This window comes from Canis lupus, chromosome 6, assembly GCF_048164855.1.
Source record: "Canis lupus baileyi chromosome 6, mCanLup2.hap1, whole genome shotgun sequence".
NCBI lineage: Eukaryota > Metazoa > Chordata > Mammalia > Carnivora > Canidae > Canis > Canis lupus.
Window position 1 is genome coordinate 1803378 of NC_132843.1, and position 23934 is coordinate 1827311.

Below are 23934 nucleotides of genomic sequence, written 5' to 3' on the forward strand. Positions count from 1 at the left end.
CATTTGAGATCATGTATTCCACAAGATGGTCCTAATGGGGGATCAAATGGTCCTGAAGATCAGCTGCCAGTATCACTCCAGCGGTCTCCTGAACCACTAATGGGCTGGTGTTTACTGTTCCGTAAGAGACACAAGTACCTTATGAGGAAGACTTGATTTTTGTCTTTCCTGGACAAGAAACTCCAGGAGCTTAGCACAGGACGGGGAGCCACTTTGACCGTCAGACTTCTGCAGAGATCATTTTGGGTTTGGGGAAACTTTGACAGGAATGTAACCAGTACTTCTTTCCTCAGGATGGAGGCCCAGCACAGACCTGTATCTTTTAGACTTCGGGCTTCCTAGAATCCAGCCAAAAGTAAAAAGGAATTGAGAATATTCCAAAAAGAAGAGAGAAAACTGTAAGAAAAAAATTAAAGTCTAAAGTCATAAAAAATTACAGGAGACAAAGTCAAACAAGGCCATTGTGACAATTCAAGTAGTTAGAAGCCAACAGCTGACTGAATCTGAGGAGGAGGCTGGTGGGGCGGCGCCGGGCACCAGGGCTCTGATTTCCCCATCAGAACATGAGTGGCTTCTTCTCAGCGTCTGGACCTGAGAACACACATGCTCTGTGTATCCTGAGGAGAGCAGGGCAAACCGGTCAGGGAGCAGCACGGTGGCTCCGCAGTCTTCCTGACAGCCTGGTAGCTCCATCACGCTCTTCCCTTTCCAAGAAAGATGCAGAAATAGAATGAGGTCACTTATCTGAATAGTTTCCTCTGCTCGAACTATAATGAAATCAGGGCGGACAACAGCCAAGAAGAGATATTATTAAAAATTCAGCAGGGCTAAGCTGCACAGGCAGCCCCTCCTGATGGGGCGCCAGGGAGGAGGGTGGATCGGTGCTGTGCAGCTCTCAGAAGGCACAAGTGTGGAATAATATGACAGGTGGAGAAAGCCGAACTATTCCAACAAAGTGACCGGACTTCAGCTTTGAACTTTGCTCAGCTCTGGCATTTTGGCATGAAAGTTGACCTTGCAAAAAAAGCCTACAGAGAGCCGTTCCCCAAAGAAGGGTGTTTCCTTGGAGCAGCATCTTGGACCACCACTTGGTGATCGGAGGACCCCTTCTCTGCCTGGCTCCCTTCCACTGGGTAAATATCAAAGTGCCCACGGGTGCCAACATAGCTTCGGATACATCGAGTTAACAAAACCTGAAGGTCTCTGCTCCCCCTGGAGCTTCCATTATCTGGGAGAAGAATAATAGGTACACAGTTTGGTAGGTAATAAATAACATGGAGAAAGAAAAAAATACTGCAGAATTAGGGGGACTAGAAGTGTGAACACTGAAACCAGGCATCAGGGCAGGCCTCAGGGAGACGGGCTTCAGTTGCTCAGTGAATGGGGACGTGAAGGAGGCGAGAGCCATCGAGGCAGGTTAAAGAAACCGGTGGAGAGGAGCGAAGAGTGGACAGTAGCTTGTGTGTGTGTCATTATCTATTGCCTTGCTTTTCAAACTTGAGCGCACATCAGAAATCACCTTTGGGGCTTGTTCAAACACCCATAGCTGGGTCCCAGCCCCAGAACTCCAACTTCAGGAATTCTGAGGTGGGCCTGAGAATGTGCATTTCTAACAAGTTCCTATTGGATGCTAACACTGCTTGTACTAAGGGCTATGCTCTGGAAACCAATAATCTCATGATTATTTAAAAAACTGAGTCACTAAATAATAGTGCACCATTAAATTGATTTAGTAGGTCTGCCAGTCAATTAAAAAAACCCAAAGAAATAGGAAATATCAGAGCTCATCACATTTACTAAGGGCAAATGAAACTTTTATCTTCTATAAAACTTTTGTTTTAGTTCTATAGAAATGTGTATGATGCATTTTTTTTGTTGTTGTTGTGGGTGACGGTCAAAAAGGTTTGAAAGCCATGAGTCTAATGACATTAGTATGTCATTAAGTAACACCAGCCACATTAATCTGCTGGCGGGAGTTACAAGACTACTACTCTTTCAGTGGGACATGAAGCTGAACTTGCCTTGGGTTTTCTCTTTCATTCACCCATAAATTTCCTCTGCCTGGATTTCTCCTTTTTCATCTCAGCCTACAGAGACCTCATCAACCCTTTAAGACAGAGACAATCAAGTCCAGGTTTCTCCTTACAACCTTCCCAGCGATGTCCCCTTTCCCCGCTCTGACCTCTTCTAGAACTTAACTTCCATACCATTCATTTGAGCTGCACACATGCAGCATACATTGCCCTGCTTTGTGAGTGACCTTTGCAAGTGGTTCCTTTTCTTTTCTGAAATGTGACACCTTGTTTAAGGGCAGGGTTGGTGTCTTATACACCTGAAATTCCCCTCAAAATGTCCAGGCAATGTCTTGTGGACTAGGGCAGCCCGGGTAGCTCAGTGGTTTAGTGCCGCCTTCAGCCCAGGGCGTGATCCTGGAGACCTGGGACGAAGTCCCCGCGTTGGGCTCCCTGGATGGAGCCTGACTTCTCCGTCTGCCTGTGTCTCTGCCTCTCTTTCTCTCTGTGTCTCTCACAGACACAGAATAAATAAATAAAATCTTAAAAAATAAATAAAGTGGACTAGCTGAGGATGGAATAAACAGTCAAACCACATTTTAAGGTTATACTGTGCAGCTTGTATGTTATGTGTACTATAAGTTATGATGATGAAAAGTCAGTAAAGGAACAAGGGAATGAATATAGTCTGAGAGGTAAATCTGGGGACAGAGGTACATGGTGTGGAAACAGCAAAATACAGGAGTAACAGTTGGCTGGGGGAGCTTAGTGCTAAGGGTAGGCACAGGCCCCAAGCCTCCCCCTCTCCACCCCACAGCCTGGGCTAAGGGCTCCTTCGTATAGCATCCCATGGAGAAAATACTTCTCATTGGGTAGAGGATCAAGTCTTTTTTTCTTTTTTTTAAGATTTTATTTATTTATTCATGAGAATACAGAGAGAGGAGAGAGAGAGAGGCAGAGACACAGGCAGAGGGAGAAGCAGGCTTCATGCAGGGAGCCTGACGTAGGACTCGATCCAGGGTCTCCAGGATCACACCCTGGGCTGCAGGCGGCGCTAAACCGCTGCGCCACCGGGGCTGCCGGATCAAGTCCTTTTGATGCTTTGCGCTGAAGCTGTGAAATAGATAAGGAGAGCTGAAGGACCACAGGAGAAATCAATATTTTGGGCAAGAAGAAGGAAAGATACAAGGAACCAAGAGGTGGGATGAGAGAGTTACTTTATACAGTGTCTATGCCGCCTGGGCAAATCAGGGGGGGCTGCGCAGGACAGGGAAAGACCGTACTGGAACCCGAAGCATAAGCAGTTCATGTGACAAAAGGCCATGAAGCTGCAGACAGTGAGAGGAGAGGAGGGAGGCGCAGGAGTGGCGTGAGTAAGGCACAGCTGTGTCACCAGACCGCCCATGGGGAGGTGAGCCGGCCAGAGCACAGGAACCCTGGGAGAACAAGAACCAAAGTCAAGAACGAGGCTCAGGAGAGCCGTGTGTGCGTGCTCACAGGAGATGCTTACCTCTAGCAACAGGGCTAAGGGTGCCGTGGGAGGAAGAACAGGGAGGTGGGGACGCCAGTCAGGAGGCAAAGGTAACAGACTGCATGACAGGTGCAGAGGCAAAAGGGGGCAGTGGGAGCGCAGAGGGGGAAAGAGGGATGGATTTGGGAAATCATCGGAATTCACAGAACTTGGGGGCTAGTGGCACTTCTAGAGTTAGAGAGGAGGCTGCACTCCATGGGGAGAAATCCATGGAGACACAGATGGTGCAGCTATGGACCTGCCCTTGGTGGTCTCTGTGGGACCTGGAGTGGGCCACCCAACAGCAGGTGGGCACCCCAGGTGGCACTTAGAAATCAGCTCTGGAGAGAGGGAAATGCCAGACACTTGGGATGGGGATGCAGATGGGGAGAGACTCCCAGAAAAAGGGGGGGCCAGTTTTTAGGCAAGTCAGTATTAAGAAGTTATAAAAAAATTCTTGAAATTCCAGTTAACTGTATTTCTCCTTATGTAACTAACAACAGTGAAAGTACTCTAAAAGGTGCATATAAAATAAAGGATTTCAAAATAATTTAGTGACACTGCCTCTCCACTTTTAATTCCTATGGTTTACCAGGTGAATGAAATGATTTCAGTTTATGTCAGTAACCTTGATTATCCCATAGCTTCCTACCTACACCAACTAGAAGCTATCTTCTAGTTAATCCCCTCCATGATCTAATTTTCAAACTCTAGATATATAGTAAAACCCTTAATTCTCAAATGATAGATAATTCATTAAACCCAAAAGAGGGAACCTGGAGACTTTACGTAAGTGAATACGAGGAGTGTAGTGGCCTGAGAACCTGCAGAGACCTGGACTCATCATCATGACATGCACACTGCTCGTGAGCAGAGCAAAATGGGAGCCACGAACATGCCCTGCTGTGGACGCAGACAGTGAGAACGTTGAGCTGTGGCTTCTAACTGAACTCCCGGGGGACACACTAACTGTATTTATTTCCTTCCAAACCCTAAAGGAGAAATAAGCAACTTAGGATTTCAGAGCCTGTTCTTTATGTCTCTGTTTATGCAGGAGAGTCTGAAAAAACTAATTACCTGGTATCGCCTTTCCCAGATTTCACGGAATACCAGTAAGAAGAGGATGTTTAGAATGACATTAATACTATTTACTCTGAACAGCCAAGTTGTTTAACTATATAGACAGATTTATCCAAAGAGTATATGTTCCCACACAGGATATTACACAAATATTTTAGAAGGCTATGTCAAATAACATTTGATTGAAAAATATTTTATTTGGTTGAAAGTCAATTACTATGCCATGGGCTTCCAGATCTTCATGTTTACTTGCCCAAAATTGGAAGAATAATTCTTCTACAAATTTGGCTTCAGTTCTATAATGCAAGGGAACCTTCAAAAACTTTTGGCTCATCTTCAGTTGACATTAGCTGACTATTTCTCATGAGTGAGGAGCATTGTGCTCCTTTGAACAACCCAAAGGGTAGTTGGAAAGAACTCTGAATTTTCTTAATGTTTAATTTATATTTTAAGAAAGAACAAATCAGTAACTTCACACTATTCTACACTTTCATAAAGTCCTTATTAAAACAGCACTTCCAATTTCAAACAACCTCTTTTACATCAATCTTGCACACAAAGCTATTATTACATACCCGACAATTATTTTATCAGTATATATTAGTAAACTACCGAAAGGCAGTAATGTGTTGTCATGTTGTATAATACAAATATTATTCAACACACAGCTTGAATTTTCAATCAACTCTAGATACAGCAGTATTCTATGAATTAAACTCTAGAGGTTTTAAGTGATTCGTTTTATCATAAATACTCAAGCCAAAAAGATGATTAAAATAATTGAGATAAGACTTGATTATAAAGATAAACAGCCTTTTTTCCTGGTAACATCTGTGGTAATAATGTGCTATCATTTAAACCAACTGAGGATGACTCACCATCTGTGAATAAATATAACTTTAGTTTCTTTTCTAGTACAGGGGATGGTTTTCTTTCTTTTTTTTTTTTTTAAAAGATTTTATTTATTTATTCATGAGAGACAGAGAGAGAGAGAGAGAGAGAGAGGCACAGACACAGGCAGAGGGAGAAAAGCAGGCTCCATGCAGGGAGCCTGACATGGGACTCAATCCCGGGTCTCCAGGATCACACCCTAGGCCAAAGGCGGCGCTAAACCGCTGAGCCACCTGGGCTGCCCCCCTCCCCCCCTTTTTTAGACTAAATCACCCTCTTCCATCATCTGTCCCTCTTGCAACCAGAGTGAGATGGTAAGTTGGAGTCAAGAGTATGCTTTCTTGCTATATTTCAGAACAAAATGAACTGGCCGACCTAAGGGATTTATCTATGACCTTGGTCTCCATAGGATCTTGCTCTAAGTAAGAGTTAACTCGCCTGGGACTTCCCACAGATCAATAAATCTCTCTCTTTAGCCATAATCCCGAAAAACAGAGTTATATTTTCATTTCTCTGTTACTGTCTCAAAATATAGAGAACACTTCTGAATATAGTATAACAAATGAACAGCAGATTAACGTTCAAACACATAGTCTGTATACTGTAATTCGTTTCAGTTTAAGATAAGTATTATAAGGACCTAATTAACTTTCACTATCTGTTATGGTCCATGGAGGGGCCTTTGGGTGAGGAGCATTCACGAAAGGAATCAGAAAAGAAAATCCAGGATTGCAAAGAGGAAGAAAAAAAAATGGACTAAAGGCACAAGTAGTGAGCAATAAGCCAAAAGAAAGGAGTTAAGGTTTATCAAGGGGACAAATAAATATAAAAGAAAGGACCTGGTATGAGAACACAAGTGAGGAAGCACTGGCTGAGCAAGTGAAAGGGTATGTGAGTTCTAAGAAGAAGGTGGCCTAGTGCCCAGGTCTTGTTTCCTAAATACCATTTATAAGAAAGAAAGAAGAGACAGGGGAGATAGAAAGACAGAAAGACAGAAAGAGAAGACAAGAAAAGAAAAGAAAAGAAAAGAAAAGAAAAGAAAAGAAAAGAAAAGAAAAGAAAAGAAAAGAAAAAAGAAAGAAAAGAAAACAAACAAACAAACAAATAAATAAATAAATAAATAAGGGTGGGCAGGAAAAATACAAGATGAGTCTGGAGCATCTTGTGTCCCAGAAAAGTAAAGGTGAGCTCCAAACAAGATGGGGGATGTTGAGGGATGCTGGAACCAACCTGGAGGAGCTCCTGCTGGCCAAAGCTAGAACAATTTGAGCAATAAAATAAGTGGTAGTACTGAATCATCATCTATAACAAAATACAAAATTATCATTAGGCAAACACCACAGCAATAATTGTGCAGCTAAGATCCACTGGTGGATGATAAAATCAGTGGGCAAGTTAGCCAAGTCTCTGCTCCCAAGACTGTAATCAATTACGAAGGGAAACGCCGTGAGTGTTCACAGGAGGGAGCTGGTGGGCACCACGTTGACCAAACGATTGAGGATAACCATCACCAGCAGGAGACACGCTGACACCATGTACCTCCTGCTTCTATGAACTGAGGACACAGTTGATGCCCACGTCTGTGGGTACTTTTGTCAGATACGCGTGACTTCAATGTAACCACGAGGAAACATCAGAAAAAAGACAAACTGAGGGACATTCTGCAAAACAGCTGGGCAGCCCTGTCCACACCGTCACAGTCATGAAAGGCAGGGGCAGCCTGAGGAACAGGCCAAAGGCTGCAGAATAAGGAGACAGAGCAGCTAAGTGCAAAGTGGGATCCTGGGTGGGACCGGGGCAGAATGAAGAGTACTTGGAGGAAAACCCTGCAACAAGATAAGTTCTGTAATCCAGGGGATAGTATTGCATCCATGTTAACTCCCTGGTTTTGCTGTTTGTCCTATGGTTGTATGTGTTGTTGACACTAGGAAACCTGGGTGGAGGGTTTAGTGACCTCTATCTGCTGTTTCTGCAACTTTTCTGGTAAGTCTAAAATTATTTCAAGAGAAAATGTAGAACAAAAAATACAAAGGTGGTCCAGGTTCAACTATCTTCTGCCCACCCCATCCAAACTGTTTTCTTCCTCACACTCACTGTCCTCCTCTTCCTCTCTATTTTTCCTCCCATTTACTGCTACCTAAAACAGCAAACATTTTACTTATTAATCTGATTGTCTATCTCCCCCCAGAAAATAAGCTATATGAAGACAGGCATTTTTTATCTGTTTTGTCCATTGCTACATGTAGCTACCATCTACTGTGGCCCTTCTAACAAGTCCCCATTTCCTCTTCAGAGCAGATAAAGTGAGCATTTCATGGATCTTCTCATCACATTTACTGAGTACTGAGCACGAGGCACTGAACTAGGCATCAAGGGGATGCAGATAAGCAAGATGTGACCCCTCTTCTTAAGAAGTTACAGTTGAGTGAGAGAGAAAACATTTGAGCGACTACATACAGGATGAAAAAGGACAGAAGACCCACCAAATGTGTCTGTCAAACCCTGTGGGTATTTAGAAGAAGGAGGCATAAGTAGGGTGAGAAGTAAAAGGAAAGGTTTCAATAGTGGTTCTCAAACTCAGCCAGGCCTCTGGGTGCTTAGAGTTTGGACAAGCGAAAAGCAAAGGGGAGAGGGACTGATATACTGCAAAGAGAGGGCCGCACAAGCAAATCCAAACTCCAAACGTGCAGGAGGAAGGAAAAGGCATGGACATCATGCCGACTGGCTGGGGCACGGGATGGAGAGAGGGGAGCACAGAGAGCCAAGGTGGGAACGGCAGCGGGGGCTAGACATGCAGGTCTGGTGCTCCAGTCCAAGGACTGCAGACTGTACGTGGTAGCAACAGGGGCCTGATCTCGAGGGAAGGGGGATGTTACCAGAGCTCTGCTCTATGAAAATTCTTCACGGAATTTTAGGAGATGGAAGCCTAGACTCTAAGGAATTGTAAGAAGTCTTTGGGATCAACCTCTATACTTTTTAAAATGGGAATCCTTTCAACCTGTTTCCCTCTGTTATAGATTTGAGTCCCCCTGCCATCGGGTACTCCTCTTACACTTACCATCCAGACTTTGGGGTGAATATTTTGTGGTCTCACGAAGCCTTGTATGGACTGCTGAGAGACTTAGGTCCTCAGAAAACATTCCCTTAGGTTGCACTAATACTTGTCCTGGTTCAACTTCTCCCCCTGTCCTCTGGCTTAGAGCTTAGTAACTGCTTAGTTCTTCTTTTACAGAATAGTCCTTAAAGTAGTTGAACACAGTTTTTCTATTTTCCCAAAGTCCTCTCTTCTCTAGGTAATATACCCTCTATTCCTCAGCATCCGTGATTTCTAGGTTCTTTAGAGTAACTTCAGCTGCTTCTACACACAGCCTGCTTTACTAATGTGATGCTCAGTCACACAGCTCCTAGCTCACAGTGCCCTTCTGAACACCTATTTCAGGGCTGTTAAGTATCTACTTTGTCAGTCCCTGCATGGAATCTTCCCTCCTTCCTTCTTCAAGTGAAACCCAGCTCTCTTGGGACTCTGAGTCCCTCGGAGCCTTTGGAAGTTAGACACTGCTCATTCTTTCACATTCCAGACTTCAGGGTCTGGAGGTGGGGTTGGTACTTTGCTTTCATTACTGTTTTTTGGCTATTACTCCTCTATCCTTTTTTTTTTTTTTTTAAATATTTTATTTATTTATTCGTAAGAGACACAGGGAGAGGCAGGCACTCTGAAAATAACACTGTCTTTTCCTGTCTGTCTGCCTGCCTGCAGAGGAAGAAGCAGGTTCCTTGCAGGGAGCCCAATGCGGGATTTGATCCCAGGACCCTGGGGTCACGCCCTGAGCCAAAGACAGATGCCTAACCGCTGAGCCACCCAGGTGCCCCCTAATCCTCTACCCTAAAACAGAAAGCTCAGCTCACATGAGGCTGGTACCAGCTTCCTCTGGTCTATATAGCTTATGCCTACTGCCATCTAGACTACAGTCCTGCAGATGCCAGCACCTGGCTCACAGTTTTTCTCTCCACCCTGTGGCTTACTGTCCTAAGGGACTATACGAGAAGCCTATGTGAATGATCCGTCCTTGGTTACCCGTTCAGTAGCTGGCTCAACCACACTGACTTCCATCCACAGGCACAGCACTTTTGTCCCTCACTCATGGCCAAAGTCAGACCAGGTCATCACCGAGATGTACTGTTATTTGGCTCCATCTCTGTTACTTCCACTTCACCCAGTCTCTGATTATATTCAAATCTCCTTCCTGATGCCCCTGTGACCTTTCCTTCCAGCCTCCTGATAGCTCCACTTGTTTCTAGACTTAGCTCAGACACCAAGACCAAGACCCATCACGTTCCATGAGCAGCCAGTCCAATCTTCACGGATTTCTGTACTGGTTCCCATGGTGTAGTTCAAGTAAACTTGAAAAAGTGTGCATGCATGTGCATACATGCCCTTGAACCAAAAACACCCATTGAAGTCTTTATGTAGGAGGGGAAACGATATGAATTCCTTACATTTAGACTCTTGTCAGGAAGCGAGTCCAGCCCGAGCTGGAGGGTCTGGTGAGCGGCAGTCAGCGTTCACGTTACCGCCACACGGTGGTGCCATTTCAGCTGCTAAATACCAACCCCACTGCTGTTTGCTTTCGGTGGAGTTCTCTAAGTGGTCACCATGACTCACGTGCTATTATTTTACAAATTCTGTTTTTATAACTGAAAATATTTTCATGTCCTACCACAATCTCTCTCGAGCATTCATAAGCAGCGGTGTTCTCTGATAGTGCTGAAAACATGGCCCTTAAAACAGTAACTCTGGGACACAAGTTCGTTGTGATCAAAGGTGATGATGCAGAAGGCCACGCGTCCACTAGGATGCCCTGTGTTTTTCATTTAGGAATGAGCACTCTCAAAATATTAGAGGTGGTGAAGGCAAACATTAATAAGAAGCATTAAAGTGCAAATATGCTACAGTGCTGTACATTCTTGTGTCCCCACGAAACATTCCCTTTGCACTCTTTCTTATGAGGAAATTAGTCTCGGAGTAGGAGTTTTACATCATGAGATCACTTTGGAAACACACCGACTTGCAAATGGCAGTGCCTACTGTAGATACAATAGCTCCCCCACCTATGCAAGAAATGCTTCCCTCTCCAGAGCCACCTGTAGGCCGGTGGAGAAGGGTGAGGGTGTTCAGAGCCTGGGCTCTGGAGCCACACTGCCCGAGAATGAATCGCCCAGTGCCACAGTCTTCTAGCTGTGTGGTTTTGGGTTAGTCATTAACCTTTCTCTGCCTCAGTTCCTTCATCTGAAAAGTTAGAGCAAAACGCTACCTGCCTCAAAGGGTTGTGAGGACAGAATGAGTGAACGGAAGAGCTCCACAGAGTGCCAAGTAATCACTACGTGTGGGCCAGTGTTGTAGTCAGCACCACCACCAGTGCCTTCCCATCAACCCTTGGTCTTCAAAGACAGAATTATTTCATTGGATCAAACAAATAAGGTGCTTCTTTATTCACTGTGTAGGAGTTACTCATAGCATATGCTATGCTCTGAAGGTGTTTGGTTCTCCTCTGAGACACCCTCTGCATCGCTGAGTACCCATATGGAGGGAGAGGCAGTGTTTACAGGGCCTTTTCTAGCACGAGTACTGGTAGGTACAGTGACTCTGAGCAGGGCCTGTTCAGACACGAACATGGAGCCCACGTGATGCACAAGGGCAGCTTCCTTCACAGGTCTTACCTTTAGCCGGTCTTTGGGCAGTGCCACAGCCCCCTGCTTAATGATTTCCAGGACCCGTTCCACTGACAGCTCAGCTCCAGCCTGCAGCAATCGGGAACTGAAGAAGGTGATCACCTGCAATGCAAAGTGTTCTTCTGTAAACAAGTGTGTTTTCAGGAGGTGCCTTGCTCACATAGTGGTCCCCATCTCAGGGTGACCCCCGCCCCCCCTGTTCCTGGGTGACCCCTGTCCCAGGGTGACCTGGCTCTACTCTGTGACCTCTCCTCCACGGGGTCCTCTCTGAAGGGGTCTGATGACTGCGTTGCAGCCAGCCTCTGGACTGCTCCGGGCTGACGACTCACACCACACCCACACCCACACCATGGCTCTGGCGAGCCCTCTGACTTCTGCTCTTCCAGTGTGTGGCTGCACCTCGAATTTATTTAGATTCTGGTTAGATGGCAGCACCCATCGGAAGGTGGGGAAGAGAAAGCTAAAGCTTAAACCTGTCAATTGTGAGGCTTACTAGTAATTCTCAAAAAAAAAAAAAAAAAAAAAAGGCTTAATGTTGTAGTCAGCATTCTACAGGAATCTAAAACTAATGGCTAAAGTGATGTTTGGGGGATCGTTTATTAATTTAATTTATTCACCACACTCTCATCCCTCAGCAACAGGGATAATGAGCAGCAAGCTAGAACTTCTTTTGTTTCGTGTCCCAGCACAGCCTGAACTATGTAGCAAGCTAATAATAACACAGGAGCATTCTGAAAATAACACTGTCCTTTCCTATTTGTCACTCAAAACTAAAAGAATGTCATTATTTTTTGACAAAATCATTTTAAGATCATGATGTTAATAAATCAAGAAGACTATACGTCTTTTTTTAATTCAAGAGAGTAACACTTGAGTATTTACAGTCAGACATTCAGAAATATAAAAATGTTTTGTTAAAAAATTAAGTATTTAGATTTATAGGTTTTCTATTTTATATGTAAAAGAGAAACTAGTTTAAAAAGATTACCTGTCAACACAAAACAGTTTTTTATACTCATTAAAGTATGATCATTAAAATTAATCTGGATGGTTGGCTATATGTCTTGTTGATCCCCCAGGCGTCACATTATCCACAGCAAACACAGTACTGGTCACAGTAAGAACGCCGTTTACCATAGTAAATCCAGATCCATAATGCAAACATGCTGATCAGTTTTGTGCATCCAGCTCTGGTGAGAGGAGCCTGGTTCATCACTGCTTCCACCCTGTAATGTAGCACCTGTTCTAGGATGAGGGGGGCATCGGCTCTGCCATTTCCTTTCTGTCATGTGTACTTGTATTGGTGTATTGCCTTTGATCCATGTTCTTTTGCTGGAACCATACCACTCCTCCATTTTAGAGGGTTTACTTAGTTATATCCAGATATTACAACCATGACTAATATACACTGCAAGGACCAATAAGTGAATGAAAGGTGAGAGTGCCAGCCAAGCCTCCCAAGTTGAAAACTCCCCTGTCCTCCTCGGGATAACTGGAGTACCGCAGCTGACACAGCTAAAGCCTGGCAGGTTGTTCCTGCCAATACTAAGAATTAGGAAAACTCAATCTGCTTCTTTTTAGATGAAGAAAGAAAAGCTCTGCTACTATCTTCTCATGCTTCCACAGACTGTGGGTGCAACCTCTAGGGTACATGTATCCATCCACTTTGGAGACTGCTGATGGAGATAACAAAATGCCTATAATCAAAGCTAAGTAGCCTGTATGGTGTTCAAATACAGATACTGCAAACCAATGCAAAAGAGTACTAACTGACTTGTCACCTCATTAAAGAAGGAAGTAAGGCAATGGTAATCTACTTTGGGTCACTCTGTAGTTACACAGACTTGCCTCTAGGCCTCAAGGCACTTGCACTCCCACTGGGAGAGCTGTGGAGGAGCCAGGAGACGTGGTTTCTAAGTAAGTTCCTTTTTTCGAACTGGCTCTTATTTTGTAGGTCTTAAGCTGATACTCTGTTCTTGCATTCGAACGCAGACTACTGTAAAAAATGATAAAACTACCACTTCCAGAAAAGAAGTATAATTTATGTATCACAAACGAAGGGAATGGATACGTACTGCATGTTTACGATGGATCAAGTGCTCTATTATTAATTAATTCTCATCACAATCCAATGAGCTGATAAAAGCTCTGTCCTACAGATGATTCTACAGGATCACGGAGAGAGAAATCTGAGCCAAGTCAGCCAGGCAACTGTCCAGAGTAGGATTGGTACTTGGATGCTACTTGCTACTTCACCATGTTGTCTCCACTAGTTCCTGGGTAACAAAAGGCTTAGTTTTAAAGTATCTGAGGCAAAAGGTCTAAGTTGTGTAGCCTCAAACTTCATTTGGAGTCAGGCTGCAACACTAGCAAAGAATGTGAAACCATTTATTCAGATACTACTTGTATTTCCCACCACCTGGTTAGAATTTTGCAGACAGCAGTATATTTCGTGATGATGATTTTAACAGTTAGGTGGCTTTTATCCACTTTCATAGCAACCATTAAAATGGTTAAGACTAATGAACTTTTCCCCTCTGAAAGTGTTTACAGAAGACACAGTCAATAATAGAAAAAAAAATCAGAGTGAAACCTTAAGCGAAATGGGAATGAATGATATGTTAGTGCAATTCGAAGGCAACCTTTCAGAGGAAGGTTCTTCTCCGTGGGTGTTGCATAGCTTCCCTCCACCCACCATATTTGGCCACAATTCCTAAAATCTAAATACAGCACATTACCTTCAATTATGCTATTAGTTGTGAACAGTAATTATCCAAGGTCATGTTCTGATTAATCAGCTGCACCCTTTGAGTAATGTCAAAATCACATTTAACCACTTATTATGAAACCAGTGAGTGATCACTAGAACAGAGATTTTTAGAAACGAGAAGCTTAAAAAAAAAAAAAAAAGAAAAAGAAATGAGAAGCCTTTGTGGGGTAGATGAGGGTAGGTATTAGGCATTCTTGCTTGCTAAATGGTCACTCTTCCAAGAAGTTAGAGAGCTAAGTCTTTTCTTTTTAAAAAGGCAATAAACATGTTTTGAAAAGTAAAATACACATGTATTTTCTCACTGATCCTTGATTTTTCCTCAAGTTTTTGTGTCTTAATCAATATATATGTTAACAACCTGTTCAGTGGGAGAGATCTCCAGAAGACTTAAAAAGAAGACAGATATTTTCAAGACAGATACAATGTAATTGGAGGACAAGAAGCAGATGAAACATGCACAATTAAACAGATTAGACATCATGGTAGTAAAGACTGTGAGGTGCTCAAAGTCAGAAGGTGTAGTCTGGGTCCTCCCTCTGATACTTACTAGCTACCTGACTTGAAGGACTCAGGCTCTTCCACATGCAGCATCATGCGGTGGCTTAGAGCACCTACCAGGTGTCAGATGCTTGGGTTTAATTGCCAGCTCTGCTTAAAAATGTAGACAGGTTATTTAACTTCTCTATGCCTATTTCCTGATCTATAAATGAGGAAAGATAGAGTGCCTGCCTCATGGGGGTGCTGTTAGAATTAAAGAAGTCAACACCTTCACAGTGCAAAGAGGAATGCCTGCCTCATGGTAAGTGCTCATGAAATGTTAGCTTCTGGCACTACTATTAGGTATATCTCTGTATTTTCATTTATAAAATGAAAAAGTTGCCCTACCTACCACATAGGAAACAGTGATAATATGTGTGAATCTTAAGGATAAATCAAACCAGAGAGGAGTTTCAAGCACGATCTACGGAAAATAAATTCCAGGAAAGCCTGTTGGTTAAAACCAACATGATCATTACCGGTTTAATACATTACTGAGGGTCAATTTAAAACTCTTCTATTGGGATCCCTGGGTGGATCAGCAGTGGAGCAGCTGCCTTCGGCCCAGGGCGTGATCCCAGAGTCCCGGGATCAAGTCCTGTATCGGGCTCCCTGCATGGAGCCTGCTTCTCCCTCTGCCCTGCATGGAGCCTGCTTCTCCCTCTGCCTGTGTCTCTGTCTCTCTCTCTCTGTAGCTCATGAATAAAATATTTAAAAAAAACCCTCTTCTATTTTTTTAATTTGATGAATGTATATATAACCTTCCTCTTCCAAAAAATTTTGTATTTTATTATTCCCAGAAAATTTAAACAGTACAATATTGAAGTTTTCATAGTTTGCAAAGTTTTTATCATCTATCTATCTATCTATCTATCCATCCATCCATCCATCCATCCATCCATCCATCCATCTATGGTAGACCTAGAGAGAAAGAGACAGAGACACAGGCAGAGGGAGAAGCAGGCTCCATGCTGGGAGCCCAACGTGGGACTCGATCCCAGGACTCCAGGATCGCGCCCTGGGCCAAAGGCAGGCGCTAAACCGCTGAGCTACCCAGGGATCCCCCGCAAAGTTTCCTTTTATTATGAAAGAATTGTGAATTTGACAAATGTTTTCTTTCTTTTTTTTTTTGACAAATGTTTTTTCTGTGTGTATTGAGATGATTGTATGGTTTTTATTCTTCAGTCTTTTAATGCTGTGAATTACAATAGCCTTGAATTACTGGGATACATGATAACTGAGCATGCTGCATTATTCTTTTGGTACTTTGCTAGATTTGATTTGCTAATATTTTGTTGAAGAGGGCCTGGGTGGCTCAGTGGTTTAGCGCCGCCTTCAGCCCAGGGTGCGATCCTGGAGACCTAGGATGAGTCCCACGTTGGGCTCCCGGCATGGAGCCTGCTTCTCCCTCTGCCTGTGTCTCTGCCTCTCTCTCTCCCTGTTGTCTCTCATGAATAAATAAATAAAATCTTAAATTTTTTTGTTGTTGTTGTTGAAGATTTTTTGTGACTCTGTCTATGAGTGATAGTGACTTGTAATTTCTTTTCTTGTAAGGTCTTTGTCTAGTAGTGGCATTAGGGTAATAATGTTCTCATAAAATGAGTTGGGAAGTATGCTCTCTTCTTATATTATCTGGAGGAATTTATATTGAAACACTAATATTTCTTTCTTAAAAATTTGGTAGAATTTGAGGGTGAAGATATTCAGGCCTGAAGTTTTCCTTGTTGGAAAATCTTTAAGTACTAATTCAGTAACTCTTAAAGATACAGAACTATTCAGATTATGTATTTCTTCATGAGTAAACTCTAAAAGTTTGTGCCTTTCAAGGAATCTGCCCATTTCATCGAAGTCATTAAATTATTGCCAGAAACTTAATTCATAAGATTAATTATTATGCTTTCAATGTTCCTGTTATCATTCCTGATACTCGTAATCTGTGTTTTCTTTCTTCTTCTTGGATTCGTTTGGCTATGGATTTATCAGTTTTATAGTATTGAGTTTTATTGCCTACCCCCTACCCCCTCCCCCCCAATGACCAGCTTTTGGTACCACTGATTTTCTTTTCTTTCTTTTTTCAATCTCATTGATTTTTTGTTCTTATTTTTATTATTTCCTATCTTTTTCTTGCTTTGGGTTTAACTTACTCTTTCTAGGTTCTTCTTCTTTTTTTTTTTTTTTTTAAAGATTTTATTTATTTATTCACAAGGGACACACAGAGAGAGGCAGAGACATAGGCAGAGAGAGAAGCAGGCTCCATGCAGGGAGCCTGATGTGGGACTCAATCCCGGGTCTCCAGGATCACACCCTGGGCCAAAGGCAGGCGCTAAACCGCTGAGCCACCCAGGGATCTCTTTCTAGGTTCTTAATGTACAATCTTATTTAAGACCTTTCTCTTTTTTTCTAGTAGAAGCATTTAACACTATAAATTTCTCTTTAGCTATAGCTCACAAATTTTGATATACCGCACTTTCATTTTTGCTAACTTTAAAATATGTTCTCTTTACCTTTGGCCACCTCTCTCTGATGCATAGGAGTACTGTTTACTATCCAAATATTTGGGGGTATTTTCCAGATAGCCTTCCTATTGATTTCTAGTTTAATTTCATTGTGGTCAAAGGACATACTCTATGATGATTTTAAGATTTTTAAATTTGTTGAGGTTTGTTTTATGGTCCTATATATGGTCTGTCTCATGTGCACTGATGATGATGAGTACAATGTTTTATAAATGTCAATTAAATCAAGTTGGTAGTATTGTTTGGGTCTTCTGTATTGTTACTAATTTTTCTATTTATTGTATCAGTTACTGAAAAAGAAATGTTGACTTCTCCAATTATAATTATGGATTTGCAATTTCTCCTTACAATTCTATCAGTTTTCACTTTCTATATTTTGAAAGCTCTGTTGTTAGGTGCATCCACATCTGAGACTGTTAGGTCTCCTTCTAAATTGACCCCTTTATCATTACATGGTATCCCTCTTCATCTCTGGTAATGCTTCTTTTAATGAAGTCTACTTTGCTGATAATATAGGCATTTCAGCTTTCTTTTAATTAGTGCTTGCGTGATAAAACTTCCTTTAGCCTTTTACTTTTAACCTATCTAGTTCTATTTACAGTGAGTTTCTTACAGATAGTACATAGGTTTTTACCTCTTATCCAACCTGAAAATCTCTTTCAATTGAGGCATTAGTGTGACTGTTGACATGACTGGATTTGAATCTCCCACACTGCTTGTCATTTTCTCTTTGTTCTTCTATTATTTAGTATGCTTTTCCCACCTGCCTCTGGATTAAATATAATTTATAATTCTATTTTTTTAAAGATTTTATTTATTCATGACAGACACACGGGGGCGGGGGGGGGGGCGGTTAGAGACACAGGCAGAGGGAGAGCAGGCTCCGTGAAGGGAGCCCGACAGGGGACTTGATCCCAGGTCTCCAGGATCACACCCTGGGCTGAAGGTGGCGCTAAACCGCTGGGCCATCGGGGCTGCCCCATATAATTCTATTTTATCTCCATCTTTGGCTTACCAGTTATCTCTCTACCCTATCTTTCTTTCTTTATTTTGTGGTTGGCCTAGAGTTTATAATAGTCATCTTGCACTTATCAGTCTACCTTCAAATATTATACCATTACACATTGTCAAGAATTGAAGAGTTTAGCCCTACTTGCAAGTTAACTGTTTTGTGAATCCTGGAAGGATATGGAGATTTCTGGGTCAGTGATAAAGGACAGTTGTTAGTCAAGCAACAGCAGCAATCAGAGCATTAGCATTTTTTTTTATGGGTTCCCCCAGTCCCACATTGCACAAAGATGGTGTGATGAGGGCCGGATGACTCCCATACATGTAGTAGGTTATATTATAGGAAGAGAACTCTGAGCTTAGGGAATCTGTATCTTTTATATTGGTCAGTAAGCAGGTTTACCTTTCACTCCTGAGTGAGACACAGACATGCCTCCATCTCAGCCCTTTATTCCTTTGCCTGGAACACTCTGACCCCAGATAGCTGCATGGCTCACTCTTGATCTCCTTCAAGTCTTAGCTCAGAGGCACCCTCTCATACAGGCTTTCTCGGACTGAGCTCTTTGGACTTGCAATTTCCCATCCTATTCCAACCAGAATTCATCATTCCTCCTCTTCTTTTTTTGGCTTTAAGAAATTAAGTAGATATTAATGTTATTTGCTGAGATAAGGAGGGCTGCAGAAGAAAGTTGATTCATTTTGTGTTTGATTTTTTGAAGAAAACAAAGAATTCTCATTTAACCTTCTTCAACATTTGTGGGATTGTCAGGCAGGCAACCGAATGCACTAGTGTGGAGCTCAGTAATGATGGTCGGGTTTGGAAGCACACAAAATCTAACATGAATTTTACACTGTCCAGAGATAAAAGTAGTTGTTGCCTTTAACACACTACACAACCGATATTGTTCATTGCTTCTGTTCTTTACTTATATTTAGCCATGAAATTTCTTTCACATCTTTTCTCATTTGGTGTTGTTAATTCTACTGTCCTGCTACTTGACTCCGCCATATCGTATCACCTATGGGTTAGATGGAGGGCTATGTAGCCGTGGCTACTGGAAACTTGGTCATTTGGAAAACATGTCAATCTCCTTCCGCAGAAGTTAAGAGTACTCCAAGGTTAGTCCCTTCTGTCTCAGATATTCAACACTGCTGAATGTCTTATGAAAAATATCAACTCTGAACTCCCTGTCAGCTAAAAATAACAGTAATTCATAGTCTCCTTTATCCAGTACTTTTCAAGGTTAACTCCATGAAAAAAGATACAGCAAAATCTTGAGCCAAATTTCAGGGGCAGCTAGGGCCAGGAAGGGGAAGGCAAAGTGCTAAAAGAAGCAAAAAGTAGAGACGTTATTTATATCTCTATCATGGCATTCTTTTCAAAATCTGTAAAAGATTTTAAAATGCTTTTTGAATGAACTTCCATTGTGCCCTACACTATTTTGGATGGCAGTATTCGATAAAAAGTTGTTGGAAAACCTGCTTATTTGAAATCTTACTTTAGGTTTATCCAAGTGAATGCTGAAAGCATGGAGTTTCTAATGAGAAGATCTGGGTTCAAAGCCTGGCTGAATTGACTTACTGGCTAAGTGACCTTGGGCCAACCATTTTTCCTCACAAGCCCTGCTTTGCCCCCTCACAGGGATGGTTAAGGGTCAAATGAGACACTGTATATGCAAATTATCCAGAGTCATGACCTATGCCAATATGTGATCATTATTTAAGACGATGATTCTCAGGTGGGGATTTGTGTGAAAATCACCTGAGAAACCATCTATCAACATCTTGGCTTTCTTATTTGTAAAATGGTGTAGTCATACCTAGATTACTGGTTTAAGAAGAATTTGAAAAAAGAAGAAAAGAGGTAATGTTTATGAAAGTACTCAGTCTCATTCCTAGCACTTAGCCGGTGCTCAACAACATTTAGGCACTTATTTATCTTGTTTTAAGACGCATGTAACAGCATATGGCCAAATATTTACCACAGGATGTCCTCTCCCTTGAACACAGGTAATTGTAAGTGGCCCCTTCTTCTGTCAACCACAGGCAAGTAAGCACTGGACGTAAGTCCAATTAACACCTTGCTTCCAGTTCCATGTGGTCACATACTGTGTGATATACAGTGGGGTCCCTTCTGTTTCCTCAATTGTACCCTCTTTACTTCTTTCAAAGGAGAGTAAGTTTTGAATAGGGGCAGTTTAAACCCTTTTCATGGTACTCATGTGTCTTTTCAGAAACTAATGTGGTCTTTCTGAGATATTTTGAAGGATGTCAACTGTCAACCACCTTGTTACTAAGAAGGATCCTCAGTTCTACCACTGGTGGAATGAAGCCTGATTTGGCATCATTAGAAGTGATCCTCAGGGAGAAAGTAAATGGTAAAATCTCCAGGTTTGTGGGAATGGCTAGAAGTTTTCAGGCAGTGAGTGAGAAACCATGGGAACATTTAGTGAAGGGGTCCAGTAGTTAAGCATTATGATTATAAACATGGGCATGGGCTTTATCATCAAACTGCCTGTTCTGAGTCCTGGCTCTATAGGACTTTCTGAATGTGTGACTGTGAGCAAGTAAAAATCTTTCTAAGCTGGTTTCTTTATCTATAAATTGAAAATTAAAATGAAATATACCTCACTCATACCCTTTCCCCAGAAAGCTACTACACAGTACACACTCCTGCCAACATGAAGCAGTAAACCAAGAAAGAGGAAGGAAGACACAGGAGCCAAGGTCAACCAAAGGGCCAGGTGAAGGAAATTCCTAAGATGTTGCAGGAGAACCTGAGCACACCGCTGGAGCAGAAAGCAGGAAACAAGTCTCCAAGAAAAGAATGGAAATGAAAATTTTATTGACTCTGCTTGAGCACTTTGAGAAGAGTTTTAGAGTTATGTCTGGAGGTCTCTAGCTGTGTTAGTGACTGGATGTCTGTAACACATAATCAAGGAATGCCTAGAATCTAGAACATATCAAGTATCTGCACAAAGATAAACAACAGAAAAACTGGCAAAGGACTTGAATAGAAACTCACAAAAGAGGAAATCCAACTGTGTGTGTGTGTGGATTCTCATACTCCATGGTAATCAAGAAATTGCAAATTAAAACCATAATGAGGTGCCATCACAAAACTGACAAAACTAAGTGTTCATGGGAAGTAACAGAACCTCTCACACACCACTGGTCAGAGAGTTAAATGGTAGCACCCCATGGAAAACAGTTTGGCATAATACACATTACCCAGCAATTCCTCTTCTGGGTGTCCATCTCAGAAAAAGGTATATACATATGCTTATTAGGACTGAAATCACAGATTTATATACTTATGTGTGAATTTAATTATTGAATGTCTTCCTGAATGTAAGTAACACAAGGACAGGGATGTTGGCTCTTCAGTTTACTCTTGTGCCTGGTACTGTGAATCAGATTAGTTACTCAAGAAATGATTGTGGAATCATGAAAGCACTAACTTGAAAAGTCATATGCATCTCTATGTTTACTGTAGCATTGTAAATACAATAGCCAAACTATGGATGCGACCTAAGTGTTCACTGATAGACGAATGGATAAAGAAGATGTGGTGGATAAACACAATGGGATATTATTTAGCCATAAACAAGAATGAGATCTTACTGTTTATAACAATATAGATGGATCTAGATGGCATAATGCTAACGAAATAAGTCAGAGAAAGACAAAAACCATATGATTTTCACTCAGACGTGGAATTCAAGAAACAAACAAGCAAAGAAAAAAGAGACAAACCAAAAAACAGACTCTTAACTATAGAGAACAGATGGTTCCTAGAGGAGAGACGAGCGGGGGATGGGTGAACTGGCAAAGGAGATTACGAGGACATTCACCCTGAGGAGTGCCGAGTAATGTCCCGAATTGCTGAATCACTATATATTGTACAGCTCAAACTAATACAAAACTGTATACCAGTTATACTGCAATTAAAATAAAAAAAATAAATGGGGAAAAAAGAGAAATATTCTACTTACAGTTTCCTCAGAACTGTTTTCATACAATATCTTTAGCATTTAATGAGATGATCCTATTATACATGGATGACTTTTTTCCTACTCATTTGCTCTACTACAATGAGTAAGTTACCAGTAGGAAATGTCAGTTGCTTTCCAGGGTTGAATGCTACCTGTTCATGGCATTTGGTTTGCTTGATAAATTGTTGAATATAGGGGGTACCTGGGTGGCTCAGCAGTTGAGCATCTGCCTTCAGCCCTGGTCATGACCCTGGGGTCCTGGGATCGTGTCCCACATCGGGTTCCCTGCATGGAGCCTGTTTCTCCCTCTGCTTGTGTCTCTGCCTCTCTCTCTCTCTGTGTCTCTAGTGAATAAATAAAAATCTTAAAAAAAATTGTTGAATATATTTGTTGCTATTTTCTTCAAGCTTTTCCCTAGTATGTTAATTAAAGAGATTAGTCTGTGAGGAAAAAAGAAGAAATAGTTGTGTAATCAAACTGAATTGGAAAACACTAATACAGCAATAGAAAATGGGGCAAAAACACTTTTAGGAAAGACAGAGGGTAAAAGTTTATATACCAGTGAAAACTGTTCTGCCAGATAGGGAAATTAACATAAAAATGATAATGAAAAACCAGTTTTGATATAAAAAGACAAATATTAAAATAATTATAATACTCAAAGCTGCAAGAATGTATGTAGTGAGACGGACCCTCTTGGATTAAATGTGGAAACAGATGATATACAGGTGCATATACTTGCCCAATGTTTCTGGAAAGCAATTTGGCAGCACGTATTGATATCCTCTGACAGTAAAAACTACTATAATTCCATTTCTAAGACTATATACCAAAAATATAACTGAAGAAAGGTGAGACAAGATTTATTTACAAACTCTTCATGAATTATGAAATAACAAAATAGGTGAAACATGCAAAATGAGTAATAATGGGATAATGGTTAAATTTTTTTTTTTTTAAGATTTTATTTATTTATTTGAGAGAGAGCAGGAGCAGAGGGAGAGGGAAAAGCAGACTCCTTGCTGAGCAGAACCCCGGGATCATGACCCCAACTGAAGGCAGACACTTAACTGAGCCACCCAGGCGCCCCATGGTTAAATATTCTTTTGGGACATCCACATTACAGGTTATACAGATATTAAAAATGTGAGATTTTCAATGAATTGATGATACCACAGAAAAATGCTGATGATCTAAATGCACAATGCAGAACTGTATAAAGTATGATTTCAATTCTATTAAATATATGTATGTGTGTATAAAATACACACATGGAATACAATAACTATTATGGCAGAATCGACCACAAATATACTTTATGTTCAAAGAAGGGATTCTAACTTTTGTAGTGTTTGTTCAACTTTTGCTGCTTTGATATTTAAGAATCGCAAAATCTCCATTTACACTTACCAGATCGATATTTTGCATTATATCCTGAAATGAAGGATGAGTTCGAAACTGTTCAAACAGATCTCGTTTGTAAAGCAGTGCGTACACTAAGTTTGGATTGTGGTGAAGAGAATTTGTCAGGCAGGAATTGATGATCTCCAACATCATTCGAATGACTTCTTCAATGACATTCAGGTCTTGTGCCTGATAAAGAAAGAAAAGCCAGATACAGTGTTTTTCTCCTTAACACAGAATTAATCAGAACAAGAATAACTGCTTTAAAATTTTAACATTTAAAAGGTAACACAAACTCTTCCAGATGATTTTTGTCAAGAATCTTTAGGTTTATCACTTTCTAAGTATTTGAGTGAAAGTCTTTTGAATTCAGATGGTCACAATTAGGAATCAAACATAATAAATTATAGACTTGTCAACTTGACAGGAAATTTGGGGCTTACTCAGCCCCTCACTTACTAGATCCTTATTGGCACTCCCA

The 23934-nt window shown here is 41.5% G+C and overlaps 1 protein-coding gene across 4 annotated transcripts in view; it reads right to left on the reverse strand.

The window, feature by feature from the left end:
• DYM (dymeclin) overlaps positions 1-23934 on the reverse strand; it is a 342875-nt gene that overhangs the window by 34872 nt on the left and 284069 nt on the right. For all 4 annotated transcript variants that reach the window (XM_072828553.1, XM_072828551.1, XM_072828554.1 and 1 more), the window contains 2 exons: positions 23460-23642; positions 11212-11325 (listed from right to left, as the gene is read on the reverse strand). In XM_072828553.1, coding sequence (XP_072684654.1) covers positions 11212-11325; positions 23460-23642 — 297 coding nt within the window. The remainder of the gene's footprint in view (positions 1-11211; positions 11326-23459; positions 23643-23934) is intronic.